The 24,257-nt window shown below is 44.9% G+C and overlaps 1 protein-coding gene across 1 annotated transcript in view; it reads right to left on the reverse strand.

The window, feature by feature from the left end:
• Window positions 1–24,257, reverse strand: part of inaE (inactivation no afterpotential E) — a 269,827-nt gene that overhangs the window by 105,996 nt on the left and 139,574 nt on the right. The window contains exons 2-3 of the mRNA XM_071584708.1: window positions 22,575–23,128; window positions 11,904–12,005 (exon numbers count right to left, since the gene is read on the reverse strand). Coding sequence (XP_071440809.1) covers window positions 11,904–12,005; window positions 22,575–23,128 — 656 coding nt within the window. The remainder of the gene's footprint in view (window positions 1–11,903; window positions 12,006–22,574; window positions 23,129–24,257) is intronic.

Genomic DNA, 24,257 nt, shown 5'->3' on the forward strand with positions numbered 1-24,257 from the left:
CCCTTTTACCTACCTCATTATCCTTTTTTACCTTTTACCCCTTCTTGACTTGTGGCACTAGCCAACTGATTTCATTTTTACTTTCACTAAGCAATGTTTGCAGCCCCTTGGCTGACTGACAAACTAAAGCTTGGTCATCAGCAAACCTAACTGATTTTACGAATTCCTCGCCCACTTTCATTCCTACCTCCAGTTCTTCCCATGCCTCTTTGATCATTTCCTCTGGATACAGGTTGAACAACAAAGGTGATAATGAGCAACCCTGCCTTACACCTCTTTATAACACTGCCCAACCGGACTCCCAGTTTCCCACTCGCACCTGAGCAGTCTGAGACATGCACAGGTTGAGGATTAGCCTCCTGTCCCTCAAATCTATTCCTATTTTATGCAATATACTCATTAGGTTTTCCCAATTCACTCTATCAAACGCTTTTTTGAAATCTACGAAACAGGCAAATACCTCCTGGTTGTGTTCTATATTCCTCTCGATTAATAATCTCATTACTGCAATGGCATCACGCGTACCTCTCCCATTCCTAAACCCAAACTGATCATCCCCTAAGTAATCATTTGCCCTACTCTCTATCTTTTAGTTGATGATCCTGTGAACAACTCCAGCCGCGTGGGATATCAAACTTATTGTCCTGTAGCCCTCACATGATGTAGTCTTTACCTTTTTCGGAATAGGAAGTAAAACTGATCTCACAAAGTCTTCCGGCCAGAATCCTCTCGGGAACAGTGTAATTTTATTAAATAACAGAAGGAAAACGTCCACATCGATACGAACAAACTCTTCCGCGCGATATCAGCATCGCGTGTAGCGCTCATCTACGCTACACGCGATCCGATTCGGCAATCAATCCAAATTCATATGAGGATCACATATACATGCAGAATATTCGAAATGAGGCCAAACCAACGACAGATGACATTTCTCTCTGACTTTTTAATCACATTTACCCAATACTAAAAGGCGTTGCATCGTACGGCCTTACTCCATCGGAGTATGATAATGAATGGGCAATTGCCCATTCAGGGGGAAACAGAATTGTTTCCGTTTGAATCGAATGGATTCCCTGCCGTGATTCTTCCCGCTCTTTCGGGATTGGGATGAGAGAGGGCTCATCACCCCGGAGAGAGATAAGAGGGAGAAGGGCAGGCAAAGGGAGGGGGCGAAGAGTGGGGTGTATGTCGGCGCAGACGGATGCAGGCAGGGGAAAGGCTGAATTGGATTAGGGGTCTTCCACTGGTCTCCCCCCCCCACACACCCATGGAAGCACCCCCCCCTGGAAGGACCCTCGCCATCACTGATTAAGGCTCGCCCCTCCCGCCCTCCCTCTTTGGCCGATGGGCGCCAGCCTCGTGGTCTCCCTCGACGGCGCCACTACCAACAGTGCCCTTTCGCTCACCCCCCCCCCCAACCGAACCCTCCCGGTCCCAGAGATCCACCCCGCTCCCTCCCGTCCCATCCGCCGCCTCCCCGAGCCTCGCAGCCCCCAAAGGCGACGCCAAGGCCGAGTTAATTCCAATCATCAAGTTTAGGCTTAATGAAGACGGCCCGATCCGATTCATTAGCTTACACAAATCGCGCAAGGCATGCGCCGTGAATGAGATTAAAAAGGATGCTGGGGCGTCTCCTTCCAAAGCACGGGGCTTTGCGAGCACCAAGATACACTTGGTTGATGGCGTGAACAAACCCCCCACCCCTCAAGTTCGCCCTGACGACCCCTTCGGAATCTGTAGCGTTACGTTCGAGGAAGGAAGAAGAGCGCCGCTGTTTGATGCGGAGCGCACGAGATGTGGCATCACACGAGAGGAGGATGCTGGGCGGACTTCGGAGCGGGGGTGAGGAACAAGGTCAAACGTTTGAGAGAGTTGCGATAAAAACGGGGCAATAGAAGCACAAAACACGTCGAACGGAAACCTGCACGCGTCCACGTGTACATGGCGGGCGGGCGTCTTCGCTTTGTCCTTCCCAGGCCTTTTCTCATGAAGGACTGCTTCCTTATGTGCACATAATTTAAGCAACACAAATACCAAACAATTAGAAGGAGAACAAAATGGAACCATTGATTCACTCGATGAATATTAATAAACCTTACATGTAGGTACGAGTTGTGCATTTCATATCACACACTTTGGAACGTCAAAAGTGATAAAGCATAACATGGATTTGTAATCTCTTTCGAACTTTTCGCTGCACACCACCAAACACCTCGGAGACAGACCACTAATCCCGTTTGAAAAACACCGATCTGGATGGTAAGCAAAAATGATGAAATAGCTGTAATGCGACACAAATCGCTACATGACTATTTCGCATTCAACGACTTGCCTGAAATTTCAAAAACTGCACAAAATATGGAGCACGAATATTTTGGAAAACTCTTACTCAGCATTTTTATTCCCATCCAAGCAAGTATGATTTATTTCACCAGACGTAAACGTACGTGGTCTGTACAATAAATACGCAAACTGGTGCAATCTGGTGACCATGGCGCGCAGACTATAGCCCTTATAACCTCTGCTTGGCGGATCGTCGAGCTGTGCGTATGGGGCCAGTCATGTTAGTTTCCGTTGTCCTTGTTATTACTGTTTGTTGAAAATAGAAATTGACGAAATCATGGAAAGCAACAAATCAACATCAAGTTTTTGGTGAAGTGCGGTGAAAGTTATCAAGGAATCACTGAAATGTGGACAAAATAAAGATTTTATGGCCTCAGTTCGCGTATTTATTGGACAGACCTCGTAAGCTCCAATCAACGAATAAATCCAAGCCAAGGGAGCAGCAAGGTCTTGTGGCCGAAGTGTTATGGAGTCAGAGGGTGAAGGAACCCGCTAGAAACGAAGCACGAAGACTTTCTAAGCATCTCAACAGGGAAGCCACTCATTTCCCCGATTGCACTCCCAGGTTTTTACCGATATCGCCGACGAAAGTGACGTCGACTTCTCCTCGCCGTCTTTTTCTCTCCTAAATCTGATTGGGTGCGTGCTTAAAATGAATCCTCCCTCTTCGCTTCGCGTGCCAATGGTATCCCCGCAGCCAGCCCGCAGCGATTCAACTGTTTTTGCGTTCGGCCAGGAGGTCCGCAATCGCGGTGACATAGGCGAAACACGAACTGATCCCTCAATTGAACAGAGAATCGTCCCGTCCCGTTATCACCGGCAATTCCCAAATCTATCATGATGTATCCGAAGTCGTTGAAAATTTGAGTATTCCTATCCATTTCCGTCCTTAAATATTCGACCTCAGCCTTATGTCCTCTCGAAGACTTAGAAGAGCTGATCGATTCCCGACTCTTTCCCCATTTTCAAAATACTCCCGAGGGAGGGGTTACCATTGAAAGGGACCCACCACATGGCTTACTATAAAGCGAGTCCACCGTTTGGCGTTGGGTGCGTACAATCGACGAAGGGCGCGCGCCACTTTAAGACGAATCCTATCAAGCATTTTAACGGGAATCCCCTCGCACTTCCTTCCTAATTCATTCATTGATGTTTCTTCTACCTCCAGGCTCCATCCAATTCTAACGAGCAGCCCGTAATCATTATTGACCCATAATGCAATGAAGTGTCTAAAGGGCTTTATCGTAAAACGGCTTAATAAAGGGAGAAAAATATTGCAACAAAAATCACGTCCGGAGACAAAAAATTAAGAGCTCTTCGTTGAAACCACGGACTAGCAAATTGCACATCTCTTTTCCCTTTGAGTCCCTCTACATCGAGTGAAAATACTTAATTCATTGATATAAGCAATCTCGTGTGCACTGTAGTGCACACGAGATTGAATTTAAAAAATTACATGAATTAACGCACGTTTTAACAACAAATCATCTCACACGGAAGTTAGCTCTCTGACATTAGTGGCTCCTCGAGCGTTCTATATGGACCATTTTAAAAGTATTTATTGTGACGCTAATACGCATGGCAGCGCAGTTAAACCGGTCGGTACACATGGTGTGGGGTCCGCCCTTGCAACGCAGCCGGTCGACAGTTTGCTCCGAGCAGCCTGAGCGGAAAGATGTGCCTCCGTGTAAACTGTGTTTTTCGACTTGGTAAACACGGCGCGATGGAGCGTTCCCTTGATCATGAAAATGTCCCCAGCCACACGTCCTTCATCTTTACCAACTTCCTGGCCCGGAGCGCCACCCCAGTGCTCCCCCAACCCCCTTACAGTCCCGACTTTGTTCCCTGCGACTTCTTTATGGTTCCCCGACTGAAGAGAGAGCTGAAAGGAAAGCATTGGGAGACCGTGGAAAACATCCAAAAAGCATGTTACTCAACGTTTCTGATAGACACCCCCGTCGAGGATCTTCAAGGCACTTTCTTAGACGTGGCAGACACGTCTCCGCAAGTGTATGATTGATGCAGGGGGGAGAGAGTGTTTTGAAGAATTTCAAGCATTAGTACAAGTACTATCTATGCATACGATAAATCTATGGATTCTAGGCGTGGCAGACACATCTCCGCAAGCGTATTATTGCTGGGCAAGAGTACAAATATACATAAGTAGAATACAAGTATTTGTATTTTGCAGAGTTTCAAGCATTTGTACAAGTGCGATCAATAAATCTATTTTTCACAGAGAATGCGCATTACTTTTATAGTGGACTCTGTACAAGATCTGGAGAATCTATAAATGTGTCAGAATGACTCAAATTACGTGATAGGTATTTAAATACGAACTTCTCATATTTAGAAATATATGTGGGAGTATTTACACACCGCCTCGCTCCAACAGCTGAAAAGAGATTAAGATACGCGTTACCATGAAGGATAAACATTTGTTCGTTATTTTCCTCGCAATAGAATCATTTTCGCCGTAATGATACGAGTCAATTCTCGTAAAGATATCACGAGGAAGATTACTAAGTAACGTTTTTACTTCATTTATCATTTTAAAATTACAGTTTTTCATGATACCGTTAAGTGTTATGTCGTCATAATTGCTCAAGGATAGGAGGGATCTGTTGGGAAAGTCAGAGGGAAACCAGTCACCGGGAACTTCGGTGTATTATTGCCAGGGTAGTTGAATGTGGAGGGATTAAGAGCCGTAGGAATGAGGAGAGAGAGAGCATGAATGAAGCGTGGGAAATGGTTCACCTGGCGACCGATACGATACGGGAATAAAGTGAAGTCGATCGCATGCTGACGCTCAGAGTCGCACAAGATAAAGACCGAGGCGGACTGATCCGGGATCCGAAGTCCGCTTCCCTCCTCCATTATGCATCGCGTCTTCGGACTGAGGAGAGCCCCATCGGAGGTCATTACGATTGAATGACGAAAAGGCGAGCAGCTCTTAATTTTTTCTCCCGTTAATACGACGCCCAAAACTGTTCCACGTGAATATCGATTTCGAGGGTGGCACTTTGAGGAAGGAAGGCATTAAGCCTTCGTCCGTGAGTCGCGCGGCAACTGATATCACGACCCGTCATTTGAGCATCCAGCAGATTTCTTACACGCTTCACATGTTCACATTTGCGGTGCATGGGATTGTGACCGAGGATGTGGTAATGCGCAAGATCTGCGCGAAGCTTGTGCCGAAAGTGTTGCCTCACGTCCTTCACCGTTACCTACTCCCTGGCCCGGATCACCAACGCAGCCCTCTCATATTCCCGATATGCACGCCTTTTATTGCCTCCCCGACTGACGAGAAAGCTGAAATGAAAGCATCGGGAGACCGTGCAAAACATGAAAAAGTATGTTGCAACGTTCCTGAGGGAGACATTCCCGTAGAGAGGAGTTTGAGGGCGTCGCCTTCCAGGCGCGGCAGATCCGTCTCCGCAAGTGTATATCTTGATGCAAGGGGGGGAGAGTATTTTGAAGAATTTTAAGCATTTCTACAAGTGCGATCAATAATGAATCTATTTTTACCAGTGATTGCGCATTGCTTGTATAGTGGACCCTGTAAATTGCAGGGATGCTGTAGCACTTATAATCCTTCGTGGAATTCATTCATTGACTGCCCAATCAGAATTAATAGACCGCCATAAACACAGATATCAGAATGAATAACGGCAATTCGGCTCATTTAAATTCGAGCATCTACTCGCTTTCAATCTTTCTTCCGCATCCTGGATACAATACTCTGGTTCACGTCTTTGCGCTAATCCAATTTAAGGTCTAACTTTCCCCTTTCCGCCATCACTCACAGGTTGCATTGCATACATGGAGTTTTCAGCTGAAATCGGCCAGAGCTCCGTTTTCATCTGAATCCGTCCTATTTCCGAAGTAGTGATAACGACTTATCTGACGCATGGTCATCTTTAAGGATACATCCATAATAAAAGAAGGAACAACGACATTTGCCCACACATGTTTACGATCTGGCACGACGTGTTTCAGCGGTATTATCAGGTGTGGCACGGCAGAATGGCGTTCCGCCAAATGCATAGTAAAACTCGGCGGGAAAAAACGTTGCTCTTTCCGTTGTAGTGGATATACTCATATGCATAGAACTTCCACAAAGTGAAGCCTGGATCAATAAAGCTCACGCAAGGAAGTATTTTTTGCGGCATTCTATGTAAATAAATTACGCATTTCGAATTATTTAAATCAAATGAAAACGGTGAAATAATTGAGAATCTCTCAAGTTTGCACAGTTTGGCAGAAAATCGACGCGAGACAACGGATAACTGAAGAAGAGATGGAAAGGCGTGCGACTTCCTAAAAAAGGTTTCGTGTTCATGTCAATGATATTTGACATGCCTCTCCCAACAAAGCGAAACAGAATCATAATCACTCGAGACATGGAAGATGAAAATAAATACGGTGATACTGAGGTGAATTCGCGGCAAAAATACGACAGATAGACCACCAAGAGAAGGCGTTTCGAAAAAAGCGGACAGGATGTTCAGGTAGTTGATAATGTATGAAACAAATGTTCTTCGCTGGTTTGATAATGTCTAGTAAATTGATGAGAGTCGATTCGATTGAACAGACGCGCGAGAGAGAAGAGTTAAATGTTCGAGAAAGTGTGAATGTTGGTTAGGAAATGAAGTCCAGTGAGAGTGTGGGGTGTAAGAGGCACCCGCCCTAAGGACGAGAAACGAAGCAACAAGAGCACGGAGGGGCGACCATGCGATGCCGGCGAAAGACGCAGATGCGTATAGTGGTGGGAACGGTGGTGTTGGCCAATGGGAACAAGTTATTACCCAAAATGAGGCTTATTTGACTCGACCGAACCCGTAAGAGATCAGATTGAATGAGCATTCGCGAGTCAACATTCAACTCTATTCCCAACATACAATAGATGTGGCGGTCAAAGCATTTATGAATTTGTTTTCCCAACAATTGTATTTGGAGTGCCCCATTACGAGTGAGTGTGTGCGAGTCGCTCCAGACGGGATCACCAACACCGGACTGGAACTGAACGTGGTTCATCGGCGTGTGCTTCTTCAGCGAGCCACTGTGATCTTTTGGCCCCACGAACACCAGCCCGAGAACAGAAGGGATGTTCGTCGTTAATCACCCTACGTGAAACACACGCCCGTTCTTGGAGCGTCATGGGGGGAAAAATTCATCTCCGCTTCAGGAAACACCAGGCGGGATTCCATCCCGAACCAAGCAGACGCCTCGAACGCCATTCATTTATTTTAATACCCTGCAGCAAGCCTGGGTGTGTGGCAGGGGGGGAGTTCATTATTGCGAGTTAAAGTTTAGCGACGCTGAAATACCGACTTTTGAAAAAAAAATATTAAGTTGTATGCATACGAACCCCTCTCTTTGACGGCGATATTTTGACAGTAAAATTATACCCAACATAATCGATTGATGCAAATCAAAACAACGCGTGCAATCGGATCAAGTTTCATGTCACTCCTCACGGATGCCATAAATAGCGTACAACGCAGCGCTTGAATCCATCAGCAATCAACATTCTCCCCTCTTTTATCGCCCTCGCTGAAAATTGACTGCCCCTCGATGTGCTATGCACTTTTCCCGCTTTAGTTGGAGTTTTCCCTCCAACTTCACCTTCTTTCTGGAAATGACAATCACTTCCGAAAGAAATAATTAAAACAATACGGTAACTATGATAATTTAATTAAAATTAAAATATCAAGACATTACTGAAATATATGACACAAACTGTTGCTCCCAAAAACTACGCGGGAAATTTTACTGATTATTACTTACCTTCCATTTACTTCACTTTACGTTTATAGAGTAACTTTCTTCGATTAAAACTTGGTGCTCCTTGACGGTGTCTATTCAGAAAAGGAACGATGAAAATAGTACTGGGTGTGTTCAAAGGGAAATAGCCGAGCATAAACCGGATAGTATAAACGGCGATTCACGACCCGGGAACTGTGGAAATAAACTTTAAACTCGGGTTGAACACGCTAAAAATACCAAATTAAGTATGCGTCGGCACGTGTCATCGCCTCGCAAAACGCTCGGAAGAACCACCGCACGCCCCGCGGCTTCCGCCATTTCCGTGCCCAAGGACCCAAAAACGCACGCGTCGATCGATGGGTGCTCTGGGAAACGGCGGATACTTCGAACGGTCACCTCGGGAGCGGATGCCCTTGGCGACCGACGGCCTTCCGATTCCGCACGTGGACGATTAATTTCGCAGCTGACTGTAAACGCTCTCCAGCATTCGAGGGCAGATCAATCGGCAAATCAATTGTAGTACACAAGTCGTGACTCGTGCATGTGTAACTTTTGAACCGAAAACATACATAAAGAAATCTCAATTTCAATTTGTGCAGAGATATGCAAAATACACAAAAAAGAGTAGAGTCTCATTAATAGGTCATACTGCGGATTAATGTAATGGAGAATGGTATCGCAAAACTACATTCTGAACATCATCTTCCATCACACAAGTTAGAACTCATTCATTAAGCGTGAATCTTTTAATATTTACTTAATAAAATGCAATAGATGGCTCTAGCAGTATCGGAAAAGATTTTGTTCTAGTAAGCTAAGCTAAACTAAGCTTTTTTCTAACAAGACTGCAATCGAAGTTTCATCTATATCCGTCGCTTGGTATCATTTCATAGTCGATTGAAGCAATAACCTTTTGGTTATTTAGAAAAATGAAAAAAATTGGTTTCCCGCAGTGACCAAACTATTCTATTTGGAAGGCTTAAAACCGAAGGAGATCAAAGCAGAGTTGGGTAAATTTCATTATGCATCTTCTTCTGTGTTTGCGACTGTTTGCAATTCGGTGACCGAGTATAAAAATGGCATCGAAAACATTCAAAAGTTATGAACATCGTTCGGATCGTCTGGTGGAAGGGACTTCCTCGGAAATGATTGACAAAATCCAATACATGGTTTTGAGTGATGGAGGGAATCACAGTTGACGGAATATTTGAGGCCACAGGCATATCACAATAAATAGTGTTTATACTTTAGCACGAAAAACTGACAAGTGAAACAATAAATGGCCATGTGAAGCAAAATCGGATGTACATAAACGTAGCTTTCATCTCGATATTAGATTAAGCTCAAATTAGAGCTGCCGGATCTCTGGAAAATTGTAAGGGGAATAAAAGGCTTGTAGAATGACACGGAGCTTTCCCCAAAGGTTTTATTTCCCACCAGCGAAGGGGAATTAGTTAGGTCTCACACTGTACAGACAGACGAAGTTGAGTATCGAAATACGCAGGAGAAGAATGCTACCGCAGAGACTGATTGAAGGGGAAAAGAATTTCGAGAGAGAAAGGAGGCGTGGAAGATTCCCAGTCTAATTATCACCAATCTACACAATTTGCGCTCACAAAATACGAGGGTAGGCTGAAAACTAATGCACACATGCTTGTAGACCACAAACAAAATGACCTTCTGAAGCACTCCTGGTGGCACGTGGAAGTAACATTCCCCCTCAACATGCATGCGCAGGTTTGAGGTCGTTTCATTCATCCAGTGTATTTCGAGAAGCGGAAGTATGGAGACGTGTCCTGGCGCTAAGTCAACGCGAGTTAAACGGCGTGCTGTTATGAAAGTTTGCCTTAACCTCGTCGTCCGAGGTGTAATGATTACCCTCGAGGTGTCTCTTGAGTTGAGGGAAAAAATAAAAATCGCAAGACGCAAGATTGGGGGAATAAGGAGGGTGGGGAATGGATTCAAATTGCAGGTTTCGCAGAGCCTCTCCAGTTGCGTGCGAGGTGTGTGGACGAGCGTTGTCATGTTGCGAGATTACGTTGGCGCCAGGCTGCCTTCAACACGACAAACTTCTTCCTTGGATATTCCAATATGGTTTGCGATACGCTTTTGAATGATTCGCCGGTTATTTTGAAACAAATCAAGTACTCGGACGTCCGCTGCGTGTTTCTTCAACAGTTATGGCTTTTCCAGGTTCGCAACCACGGACTTTAACTACCAATTGATTTACAGTACACGTGCCAACAGCTTCGTCAACATAATCAGCCTTTAAACGACGATGAATCTCCGTAGGATTCACTTTTCCAGCTGTTAAAAATTCGATAACAGCACGCTGTTTAACTCTCGTTGACGTAGCACTAGAACACGTCTCCATACTTCCGTTTCTCGAAATACACTGGATGGATGAAACGACCTCAAACCTGCGCATGCGTGTTGATGGAGAATGTGACTACCTACACTACCATCAGGAGTGGTTCTAAAGGTCATTTTGTTTGTGTTCTACCAGCATGTGTGCATTAATTTTCAGACTACCCTCGTAGCCATTACCGGTAATCTACTGGTTAACGTAGGCTTTGGATCAAATTACAGAAACGATTCCCTTGCTTCTCCTAAGAAAAAATCACTGGACATCTATTATTAGTACAAGCCCCTCCTCAAGTCCGCATAATAATCACCTCCCTCCATTTCGTCCAACACGCGTTTCCTCTTCCTACCCGTTCCTACCTCACCACACGTTTTCCACTCTATCACGGTCTTCAACATCCCGTGACAAATCAGAATGCTCTACATCCATCTTTCCTACCTCCGTGGGATTTCCAACGATCTATCATATCCCCATGCCTAGCATTTCCCTTTTGTTTTATTTTCTGCCCTTATCATTTTTGCCATCCTTCTCCACACCCACATTTCAAGGGCCTCCAATCTTGTTTCCGCGACGCACAAAACGGCGCTCCATATCAAAAGTTTTGACGAGCCTTTTCTGAACATCCTTGATCATCGTCCCCGTCGTCAATTCCCTTCTCCTTGTGAAAGCTTCTCTGCTTAACGCAATTCAAATTCTTATGTCCTCACTACTTTGACCATAATATCCAACCGTATTTTAATGCTATACTGGTAACACGACAAAGCATTTTTAAAATTTTATAATTAAATGTACCTCCTAATTTTTAGAAAATTACCCTTAACGACATTCCCTTCCCCGTTTTTTTAGGAAATTTAATCTCTTTTTATAATTCATTCCATACAGCTCTGATATTGTCTTTCGGATATATGGTTCTCCGGTCTTCAAGTTCTGCCGCTTCATACCTACATTGTTTCCTACGCGCTCTCTATACACGGGATCCATAACAAACGTCGTCTTCAAGTCTCCTCACCAAATTCAACCCTGAATTTCTCGATCCACCCCTGCCTCTCTTATCACTTGCATACATTTCCCTCCTCCTCTTCCATATCCGTCGGGTGATTGGACTCCCATCAATCCTCTCGATGTGACCATTTCTAACCACTTCCTTCAAACCGATCCGACACTGGTGCATTCAATCAATCAACATTCTTCCTCATTCCACTAATTCCCCAACCTTTTCTCTGTCATGTTTACCACAAACACTTCACACACAAATACCGCACACGCAAAGCATGCCTTCGACATTCATTCCATCACCAAAGTCAAAATTCCACAACGTTTCAGGACACAATGATGAAATTAACCAACTTTCGTCGTCAAGTGAAACTCGCAGAGTTAAATTTTCATCGGCATCCCTATCCACACTAATCTAGAGAGTACTTACCTAGCAGTGCTTCTTTGGCGACCTCGACAGGGCAGTCGGCGTAGTGGACACAGAGCCATACGACGCCGAGACACAGCCACACCAACTCCACGCCCATCAGACCTGCCGAAGACAAAGTGCGGGAGGACAATTAGTGCCATCAGGCAGGTCAACGTTCGAAAAAATAGCACACATTTGGATCCTCAATATTTGTCCACTAACAGTGTTGCAATTTATCTAGGCAGATTTGAAGCTTAAAAATCGCGTAGATGAGTTGAAAACAGATAGGTAGCATGCTAATGTCTTGAGGACGGATATCACCCGTCACCCCCTCCTTATGGACTACAACCTTGACGTGGTGGAAGGGTTTGTGCGTTCCGATGACCCCTAGAGCTGTGCTGGCGGGAGTAATAATAATTGCTCCTGGTAGGGTCACCCATGCCAGATAGGTCGAAGGTTAGGAGCCAGACGAAGGGTAGTCCACGCAGCGTCTGTTCCTCAGTGAGGCGGTGGCCTGCAATGGCGTCTGACTCCAGTGGGGCGGCCAATAAGTGATGGTGTCACGTTAAAAACACTTTTGAGGAAGGCAATGGGAAACCACCTCAATAATTATTGACAAGACAAAATGATGGACAATAGAGATAAAATCAGTTCTGGAAACTACGGGACTCGGCTCAATCGGTCGTGTGTCGTGTCGCGTTAGATGCAAGGCTTCCGCGGTCGTCATCCCACGAAACCCTTGCAAAGAAAAAGCGACAGTAGTAGCACAGAAAACAGACGGGATAGTTAGAATAGGGGATTCGAATTTTAGGGAGATTTTGAGGGAAGGAAAATTGGAGAATATTAAGCGAGAGCTGAAGAGAGACAACATACATATTTTAGGTCTATGCGAGGTGAGATGGAAGGATAGCGGGGATTACTGGAGTGATAATTACAGAATAATATACATCGGAGGGGACGAGAGCCAGCGAGGGGTGGCCATAGTATTGAATAAAAAGGTAGGAAGAAGCGTAGTCAACATAAAGCAAGCGACGGATAGAGTATTACTAGCAGAGGTAAAAGCAGAACCGACGAATTTGTTCATTGTTCAAGTATACATGCCACCAGCTATCAATAGGCGGAGGAAGTCGATAGGATATACGATCAGTTAGAGGACATAATTCCGTCTGCTCCTGCAGGGAAACATGATAGTGATGGGGGATTGGAATTCGACGGTAGGCGAAGGAAAAGATGGTGATGAGGTGGGGGACTACGGTTTAGGCACGAGGAATGACCGTGGGAAAAAAAAGCAATTGAGTTCTGTAGAAGACATAGGTTAGTCAAGTTAGTTAATTCAATGAAAATATAATTAAATTTGAGTACTAAATAACAAAAAATAACTAGATAATGACCATCGATTTACAACAAATATGCATGAGTAGGAAGAGTGTAGAAAGTTACGCAAAATTGTGAGAAAAACGTAAGGAATAAGATGACCGCTTGAAAAACTCGGGACATCCTTTTGCGGCAACCCTATCTAAACTCTAAGCAATTCCATTTTCTGGCACGTAACCAGCACATGGTGTAAAAATATATACAGGTGCACAGGGACTGTAAATGTCGCCCCCACCCCTAACCCTGAATGTGTGGATTTCACACGTCATGAAGTTTATATTTCGGGGTGTGCTCTGTGTTAACCGATCAATAGAACCCTTCGCGTTGAACACAATGTTTATAACGCAACCTTACTGAACATTTATCTGCACCTGTTTGCGATCCATGAGAGCAAACATCTCATATATTACTGTGTGTGTCAGGAAAAAAAACGCATGTTTTGGCATACATTCTTAAAGAAATCCTTCCACTTTCCCAAGGGTATTAGGAGACACTAATGTTATTGAACGAAAAAATGCACTCAGCGCAATGCTAGACATTACACATCGTTTCGTCCCGGTTCAACTGAGTAGATGGCACTTAAACGACAGTTATATTGTCGGTTGACACATTTTCAAGGCTTACACACACTGGAATGGGCAGGGACAGACACATTGGCCAGTCTACTTGGAGCCGAACCTCCTTTCTTACTTTATCCTTGCCTCGGGTGCCTCTCAAACGCATGACAGCTCGGTTTAACTCATCACTAAGCCCTAGAATAAGTCTGTAAGCATAAAGTAATCCTTTCAAAATTATTATCAGTTGATAAAATCACAGTGAAGCCCTGTGAAGAGTAAGCGACGGAGGATCGTGCGCCCTGCGCGGCGGGATGCCAGGAAGTCGTCGGCCTACAGCACTTATGGGAACACGCACAATACTACAACTCTCGACCATTTCAAACATAAAACTGCTTCATGATTTGTACTCTCAATTTCAAAAAAAAATAAAAATTTTACGAGTGATAAGAAATTTACATCATAGACTAACCACATTTCAATTATACCCGGGGACTTTTAGGAAAAAAATGAATGAAATATCAAGAGGGTTTCTTAAAACTCCATATTGGCGTTATTCTAGTGCCTATCGCATTTAAAGTCATTTGGACAACATAAATAAGAAAAGTCCAGTAACAGAAGGTGCATGCATAGTACACATTGAAAATACTTAGATATTTTCAACGGAGACCGGAATTAAGATTGCAACTTATTAAAAAGCCAATAATGTACTAACTACCCATAATGTAGCATGTGGGTCAATGATACGAGGGTAGGCTGAAAACTTATGCTCACATGCTTGTAGATGACAAAAATATGACCTTCAAAAGCAATCCTTGTGGGATGTGGAAGTAATATTGCCCATCAATACGCATGCGCATGAAGTGTTAATATTCATCCAGTGTATTTCGAGAAGCGGGAGTATGGAGACTTGTTCTAGTTGTGTGTCAACGCGAGTGAAACAGCGTACTGTTGTCGAATTTATAACTGCTGACAAAGCGACTCCTGCTGAGAGTCATCGTCGTTTAAAGGCTGTTTATAGTTACAATGCTGTTGATAGGTCTACTGTAAATCGATGGGTAGTGAAATTTCGTGGTTGCGGGCCTGGAAAAGCCATAATTATTGATGAAACATGCCTCGGACGTCCGATTGCTGCCACAGACGATAAACATAGCAAATTCGTCGATTATTTGATTCGAAATGACCGGCGAAACATTCAAAAGCGTATCGCAAACCATATTAGAATATCCAAGGAAGACGTTCGTCATGTTGAAGGCAGCCTGGCGCCAACAATCAATCTCGCAACATGACAACGCTCGTCCACACACCTCGCACCCCGCAACTGGAGAGGCTCTGCGAAACCTGAAATTCGAACCGATTCCTCAACTCTCCTTGTTCCCCCGATACTTTTCCTTAATTCAAAAGACACCTCAAGGGTAATCATTACACCTCGGACGATAAGGTGAAGGCAGCTGTCAAGTCCTGGATTCGAGAAAAGTCGCGTTGACATAGCACTAGGACACGTTTCCATACTTCCGCATCTCAAAATACACTGATTGGATGTAACCTGCGCATGCGTGTTGAGGTTGAATGTTACTTCCACATGCCACCAGGAGAGCTTCTGGAGGTCATTATGTTTGTGGTCCACAAGCATGTGTGCATTAGTTTTCAGCCCACCCCCGTATCTCTTGGGACGAAGAATGCGGGAGGAATTTCGATGCAATTCTGTTTCGTCTTCACTACCCTAATTAGTATCAATGGGTCTACTCCAGAGTATTTTATTCGCGTTTTTATGAAATTCTAAAATACTTCTTTATCATCAACAAAACATTTATACATAACTGTATCTTTTGTGTGCAATGCGGTTAAATTTGGTGCACAGAAACAAATGTATTTACCGTTTACGACTCTCATCACCACGGAGCATTAATCCAAAGAATGGTTTGTAGCCGCTTGCCAAATTCTCGCTCCCTGCAAATATCTCCACTCCTTCACGGCTCCTAGCAACGACATTTTCCATCATCTCATAGCGTCTCCTTAGCATTCTTCCCCTACCTACCCCTACCCCTTCACTCAAGGTTTTCAGTACGACATCGATCCTCAGGAGGTGGAAACATCCCTACATGTATCCAAACGCAGAGGAAAGATCTTGATTCAATGAAATTCCACACTTTAATCCCGCTTTCAGTCGGATACTCGACATTATTTCTGGATTATTTCAAAAGTGGGCGAATCCGATGTGGGAATAATTTGGAGGACGGAAAGGAAACGGCTAAGAGGATTCATTAAGAGGACAGGAAAAGGAAAGGATGGCAAATTCACTTCAGAATCTGACGCTGCAATCAAGGAGAAGGCTCATTTGTTTTTGCAACTAGCGACAGGTGGAATTGTCGGCAAACAAAGCGCCCCCAAAATCGACGAAATTTCAATTAAAAGCGATTAGAAGAACATATAAAACTAAATCGGACTAATCTAAGAAAACTAATCCTGATATATGAACGAAACGGGAAAAATTTATAGACTTTCAGAAGAACTTTATCTCATTGATTCCTCGAAATTTCAATACAGACATAGTACTGTCCCGGGAAGGAATAAGAAGCTGTATGAGAAGACAGTAGAACGAAACGTCGATTTTTTGGATAGTATGCTCATTTTGCCTCAGGAGTTCTCCAAGAATTATTAGAATTATATCACTAAAACAATAATCGCCTTGAAAACCTTGGATTGAAGATATCAGTGTGTATCGTGTTTGTTATCTTTCGTTTTCATCGGCAAAAACTATTTTGGTCAAGTTCAAATTTCGAAGCATCAAAAGAGAATTGCGGTATATTAGATTCTCAAGAATAATATTAATACAATGGATGTTATGTAAATAAGTCGGAGATATATATTATTATTAGGTAATCTAACGGTTAAGGTAGGTTTTTGGATTGACACAACTACCAAATAACTATTTTCTGACTCCTCACAAAATACAAAACCCAGTATCCTTCTCTTCATCAGGTCCCTCCTCATCTCTGTGTACTTTCTTCCTCCCTTCATCCCGTCCAACAACCCCATCCTGTTCCTTTCCTCTCCTCGTTTTCCTCACATTCTCCCCTCTATTACAGTCTTCAACATCCCACTGCAAATCAATACGCCCTTCATCCATTTTTCCTACCTCCATTGGATTGCTCCCAACAAACCCCTCTCCTCGCCCACCATAACTAGTACTTCTTCATTTGTTTTCCTTTCGGTCCATTTCACCTTCTCCATCCTTCTCCACAGTCAAATTTCAAAAGCAGTCGAAAAATATGTCGAATAACACCGCCTTATTTGTTTTACATTTCATATTTTCATCAAAAGTTACATCGGCATAAAAAGGTTATTTTCCTACCGTTAATTAAATATTTAGTCTCTAAATTCAGAAATCCATTTGCTCATTGTTGGTGCATTGAAAAAACGGCGAGGTCAACCGTCTTATCTTCGTGTCATCGAAGACAACATGATTTACCCGTCCATAATGTTTCCATCATTAGCGACGCCCGTTTTCTCTCTGGCCAGTGTTTTTCGATGATGGCACGTTCATGAACTCCATATGGTTTCGGAGATGAAAATTAACACATTGAAACAAATTTTAAATGTTAAATGAATTGGAAACAATCCTGGTAGAGTATTAGGGAGGAGAGTGCCGAGCGAGGTCACGCGCATATCGCCCGGGAGCTTCCGTCGCTGTCCATCCGACAGTCAAGCGTATATAACAATTCCCATCGGTCACAGGGAATTTTAAGCACCACTTTAGCTTTAAAGCACTACTCTTTGACATCTGCGTCTCCGTGAAAGGCTCTTCAAGGTAATGTAAGCAGATAAATCACATTTACCATTAAGTTTAAGATATACGTATTTAACCAAGGATGCCACAAAATTTACTGAAGCGAACTTTAAGGACCTTTCTCCTTTTTATAAGCTGCGACTTCTCATTAATCAAAGAAGAAGTACTAAGGTCTCAAAATTTCAATGAGAACTTCAACATCGTGTTAACTCTCTCATAGCAAACACATAAAGTGGGCCAATTCGAGCACACATGTAGTTATATCATAATTAATGGTTTAAATCTGGTGGAAAACGCACAAGTTTGTTAATTCATAGGCAGCGGACTCCAGAACCGATTCCAATAGGAGTTCTGCGCTAACTCCAGTGGTTCGAATCGCTGGAAACCACACGAAATACAACAGATCATCGGGATTCCAGCGCTCGCATGGACCGCGAGTCATTGAACATTATCCCCATAGCACATTTACATCGATGAAGTAAGCAATGGTTCATAAATATACCGTCTTTTGCAATGGACGAGAATTTGAGTAAAAAAATGTTGGAAATGCCAAAAAAGTAACCTCGGTTAAAAAAGCAACGGAAGGAAAAGTTTATGAGCCCATCAGAGTTGGCTTGTCTGTCATCATCGTCATCATCAGTATTCCAATCCTAGGATTGGTTTACTGCAGATACTACATTCTACTCTTATTAGAATACTCTTATTAGAACGGAGACTAATGGGGTGGTTTCCCGTTGCCTTTCATATCACAGTACTGCAGCCGTGCACTTCGCCCTCGCCCGCAGCTGTGGCCGCTGATGCCGGGCCTATCCACTCGGGCTGCGCCACCAGTGCCTAATGGTGAAACAGCTGCCTTTCACCATGGGTTTCAGGCATAAAAGTTTCAGGGTTTCTTTTTAGCGGGAGTCGTTTTTTTCGTGACCTCGTTCCGTTATGATGTGTTTTTTTCCGTTAATGTGTGGTTGTCTCGTTCCGAAAAACTATTATCGAGTTTTTTCGAAGCTCAAAAATGTTCGCTGGTCACGGGTAACGAACCAGCGACCCTCGGGTCCACAGGCAGACACGCTTACTCTGATCTACCCCTACGCCTGCTTGTCTGAATATGTCTTATTGTCCACTGAAAGATGGCCCATTACAACTCGTTCTTCATAGCAAATCAATAAAAAATTAGTAAAATATTCTGCATTTGGGAATATCCGTAACAATCTGTATCAGAGTTGCCATCGCTTGTCAGAATTCGATAAAATCGCTCAGTTCGCCCAATAATTCTCTCCCCCTCCGATAGGGGGATGTACTTGGCAAATAAGAGAATGGCCAACACAGACTCACACGCAATGAAGGAAATACTTTTGTCACGATTGAACCCAATGACATTTTACTGCTACATCTTAATTAGCTACAATGCAGAGAAACACCATATCGCAACGGTAGTAGGTGGCAGAAGGCACTTGGTATCGCAAGGTCAAGATATTGCAATACCATTTGCGCAAGGCCCAGGGTTAGGTTTCCCTTAGACGTTCTTAATGCCCTCGCGGCCCGTCGGTTGATCGCCCACCCCCGCCCAAGGCCACGGTGATGGAATCCCCGTCACCGCCGCCCCCGCTTCAGAGGCGGGGATCCGCTAAACAAACTTGCGCAAATCAATGGAGCGAGCGGGCGGGCCAGGGGAAGAGGGTCCAGCCCCCGCCCGGTCGCGGCGCCGATGGGAAGGAGGGAGGCCTGCTGTATAAGGGCAGAAGGAATTAACCCATTACCCGCAGTATTCATTTCGTCGCGATTTACTGAGAAAGCAGCAAATTTCAATGGAGAAAATTAATGCCTACCGCCAGAAAAATATATTCACTGAACAGAAGACATCGTTAAAAAAGTAATGTGTAATAAATACGATTCACATTGCTGAATCGTACGAACCAACCAAACATTGCTGAGATGATATTTGTTTTATTTTAGAGATTTAGTACCCTGCAAACCACAGCTATGGAGTGTGGCAGGTGGTGAATACACACTAGCATAATTTAGACCCGAATATGTTTACCCCTACCGCGGTCGGCCAATGTTATTATGATCCCCTATCGTTCGCGGAAAAAATGACATCTTAAATCTCGCTGTCCTAAACTTAATCTCTCTAATTTAATTAGCATGATCTCTCCTACCGTAGCATGATTGGGGTAATAATACCTTTCTGGCTTCACTACTCAAGAGACCTCCTTCCAATTTATGCAAGAGCTTCAATGAAATTTATGCCTTCGCTCCATTGAGTGATTCCCAGCCTAGCCCCTCTAATATTTTAAATACGCTACTGAGTTTATCATAACAAAGTTTTACAAATCTAACCCCTCTACGCTGCACGCGATCCAATTCCGCAATTAATCCAACTTCGTGAGGATCCCATATACTATCAGGATATTCTAAATGAGGCCTAACCTACGGAAGATAACATTTCTCTTTGACCTTTTCATCACATTTACCCTGTACTCTTCTAAAACACCCTAATTTGCATCAAGGTCAACTGATAAAGTGCTTTGTCCTCGGGATTACGGATATCACAGTAAACCACTGTATCGTCGGCAGATGAACGTATCTTACCAGTGCCTACGGGGTCAATGTCGTTAACGTAAAGTAGGAATAAAAGAGGTCCGATGACACTTCCCTGAGGAACACCTGAATTAACTTTACTGCATTTAAACTAACTCCACCTATGACTACTCTTTGAACCCGATCATTCAGAAAGTCTTCAATCCAACCACGGATATATTTATCAATGCCATATGCTTCTACGATAGCTGTTGAGGCTTTCATCACTTGGGCACTGCAGTTTCTTATTGCGCGATTGTGATACTTTTAACCGCTGGGATTATCATAAAAAATGATATTTGTACTGAACGGATAATAACATCAATATTTAACATCATTACAGTAAAGCCGTTACATTACACCGGTATGATACCAACCAACCCACGTATCGACGCATCCGAAGGTCGGTTTGATAGGCGAGAGCAAGGTCTAGTATATTAAGCCCAATGCGGTGTTTGTGGATTTCACACATTAACAGGGTAATAAGGGGGGGGCCAGGTCCTTTCCCTGTGCCGCATATGGTTTCCCAGGGAGATCTGATGCCGGAAAAATTACATAGCTTGAGCGGAGCCGAGGGGTTGTCCAAAGGCTTGCCCGGGAACCGAGCCCGTACCCTCCCGGCATTAGTCCAACCCTCTACCACCGCATACGTATGATATCTCTTTAAACACTTCTTTGCCCCCTTTAATAGGTGCTTGCATGTCCTGCTATGCACCACTGGGTGCATTCAATAGTAGACGCGAACGCGCAGATCAGCAAAGGAACCAGCAAGGATTTTACGGAGGGGCGGAAGAGAGAGAGAGAGAGAGAAAAGGTTGGATGGGGAGGGTACTTGACACAAGCGCCAGGTTTTGAGACCGCCAAAGGGGTGGGAATCTTACGTGAAGCAGTGCTTTTTTAAAGGGTAAACGAGAGTATGTACATATGTCGTCGTTTTGACTGTTTCATTTTCCGGAGTCACCCTTCTTTACGTCCAGCCTTCCTAAAACGGCAATCTCGATTCCGTCAACCTATCCTTTGGATTTGGACCCTGTTGACCAACACCACGAGGCACATCCCCCATACCCATCGTCATCCAATGTCCAAGGTCAGCCGAGATCGAGACGGAATGAAAGTTTTCAGACTAACGTAATGAATAATTTCAGGTGTAACTTTGAGGAATTGTTCCATAGTAAATAATGGGAAAACAAAACTTTGAAACTCCACGTGAAAAATAAGTTTTATAGCGACTTAGGGTTTCACTGCGGTGCAGCATCTTTAGGCATATCAGGGCGCCTGGACCGCCGTGAAACCAATGTCGCAATAAAGCTTATTTTTCACTTGGGGGGGATCGAAATGGTGCGGTGGCTATCGTGCTGGCTTCCCACCCAGAAAACGCCAGGGTTCAAATCCCGGCGGTGTTGAATATTTTTCAGGGGTATCTCGATCCCTACTTGAGGTGCTTTGTGGAGGGCACTTACGCCGCCCGTCGTCGGATGGGACGTTAAGCTGCGGACCCCTTGGCGCCTTTCGACTAGAGGAGACTAATGCCGACGCCGGGTTTCTCTCCACCCTTTATCCTTTCCTGTCCATCCCTAATGGCGCAAATGACCTCAGCTGTCGGTCGCCTCCCATAAAAACTACTACTACTACTTTTCACTTGGGCTTACAAAGTTTTGTTTTGCCATTATTCATTTTAAGACTAACCTGAAGTGATCCCGAGCCATCCAAGACGTTTCTATAATTCCACCAGGGTAACATCGAAGGTTCTTAATTAGATGTATTCCATTCGATCTTTCTCCCACAACTCCCCTCCGCTCTTCCTCCCTCTTGACCAATGTCTCCCGTTCGGCGCCGAAAAGGCTCCGACTGTGTCTAAACAAGACGGTCAGAAGGGTTTGGGAGACGCGCCCGGGTTTATTACAAATGTCACCACCCACAACTAATTTAGCCAACATACACCCCAAACTTAGACACAACCCTGTCAATAGGATTACTGCCATCGTCTTTTGTCTCGCTATAAGAGACGTGGGAATTGAACGCAAGTATTATTAACTGCTCCAAAAATCTCACCAACAAATTTTCTCCTATTTCATTCAAATTAAGAGACACGGAACTACATTTTGCCTTAATTTCATTTATCACGCATGAATCTCAAGAGTCGCAAACTTCTCGTCGAAATTTTTTCTTAGACTCCTGCGGAAACAAAGAACAGGATAATGGCATCGCTCAAGGATCATCCGTCGATTCTTCGGCGCACACCCTTGCAATTCGCAAAACCCGCGGCGAAACGAACCACGAGTGCAATTGCTCTTGGCATGCGTGCGGAAGATGCAAGCTCGTTTGGAACTTTCCAGCAGTCCCTCGCATGAGGAGAGTCTAAAGATATGGGTGCGTGGCCTGAGGGACGTGGGAACTCACCCAATCGGGCGTAAATGAGGAACTCAGCTGCGGCCCTGGGTCTCGCGTCCAGGATGGACCCCCTCATGGCAACCAGACAGATGGAGAGCTCGGAGACCAAGGCGCAGAGGGTGATGGCGAGGGCGGCCACGGTGAGGCCCCTCAAGGGCCGGCCGCAGCTCCGGCTGTGGACGGCCTCCTCCGCGGCGGCGGCTGCGGAGGGCGCCGCCGCCGCGGAGGGCGACGCGTACTCGTCCTCCGCGGACACCGAGGCGGGGAGCGGCGTGGTGCCGGCGGCGGCCGACGAGGAGCCGTTGGGGGGGTTGAGGGTTAAGGCGGGCCCCAGGACGGCGGCGGCCCTCCACATGGCCGGGGTGAGGAGGGCCGTGAGGGGGTCGGAGGCGACGATCGTCGAGTCGGAGGCGGTGCTGACGATCATGTCCTCGGCGTAGGAAGCGTCGGGGGAGGAGATGGTGGGCGACGGCATCGAGGGGCCCGGGTCGGCGGGGGAAGGCCCGGCGGACCCGTCCTCCTCCCAGTCCGAGGCCCACAGTACGATGGACAGCGCCACGGCCCTGGTGAGAGGGACGAGAAAGAGGGAACATTAGAGCTACGCTCATTGGCACTGAGATGCGCAAGGCGAAGACAATACAATAGGATCACATCCGTAGCCATGGTGCAACACTCAGCATTCGAGATATCTAGTAAAAAACATACACTCCAAGTGATTTAGCCCGTTAACTACAGGGTGGAGCAGAATGAACTCCCTAGTTTTAAAAAATCACTGAAGAGCGCGCAAATGAATTAGCGGAGTGGGAGTAACGGCGTTAGCTGGGGGAAACGATGCAATTTTTAGTAATTACCATGCAGTGGTCTGGTGAGCATCGAGGCTTTGTCGTGGAAACATTCTTTAAGAACAATGATAGTGAGGAGGCGACGCAGAGGGCGCTGTGGTCTAGCGATGAAGCGCATTTTCACTTCTCCGGCTCAGTAAATAAACAAATTGTTCGATACTGGGCGACTGACAACTCTCGCGCACTTCACCCAAGACCTCTTCGTAGCTCCAAAGTGACTGTTCGGTGCGCTGTGTTCTCCATAAGTATTATTGGGCCTTACTTTTTGGAATCTCGAGGTTCAACTGTTACTGTTTACTCTGTGCGCTAATGTGAGATGCTGGAGAAATTATTACTCCCCCAAATAGAAGAGTATGGTGAGGAATATGACACACAGAAGCCTTTTGGCTTCAACAGGATGGCTCATACCGCCCGTCATTCACGCCTAATCCCGCCAGAACAACTTATCAGCAAGCCGCCTGATCTCCTTACGAGGGGATGTCCCCTCGCTCCCCGCATTCGAGCCCATGCGATTTATTTCATTGTGGATGACTCAAAGGTGAGGTTTCTAAAGTTCGACCAAGGACCTTGGAAGCTCTTAAGGAGGCAATTAAAGATGCCATCGCTGTAATAACGCAATATATATCCATACTAAAAAGGAAAGACTCGTACTTTTCCACAGATTTGATTATACGGTACAACACGTTTCACCGACTTGCGGCATCATCAGGTATCGCAAGTCGGTGAAACGCGTTGTACTGTATAATAAAATCTGTGGAAAAGTACGAGTCTTTCCTTTTTAGTATGGATATTAAATACTTCCACGAAGTAAAGCCTGAAACAATAGAATATAAACGCAATATATGCTGAC

This window comes from Hetaerina americana, unplaced genomic scaffold (genome assembly GCF_022747635.1).
Source record: "Hetaerina americana unplaced genomic scaffold, ioHetAmer1.1.p SCAF_2, whole genome shotgun sequence".
In the NCBI taxonomy this organism is placed as follows: Eukaryota; Metazoa; Arthropoda; class Insecta; order Odonata; family Calopterygidae; genus Hetaerina; species Hetaerina americana.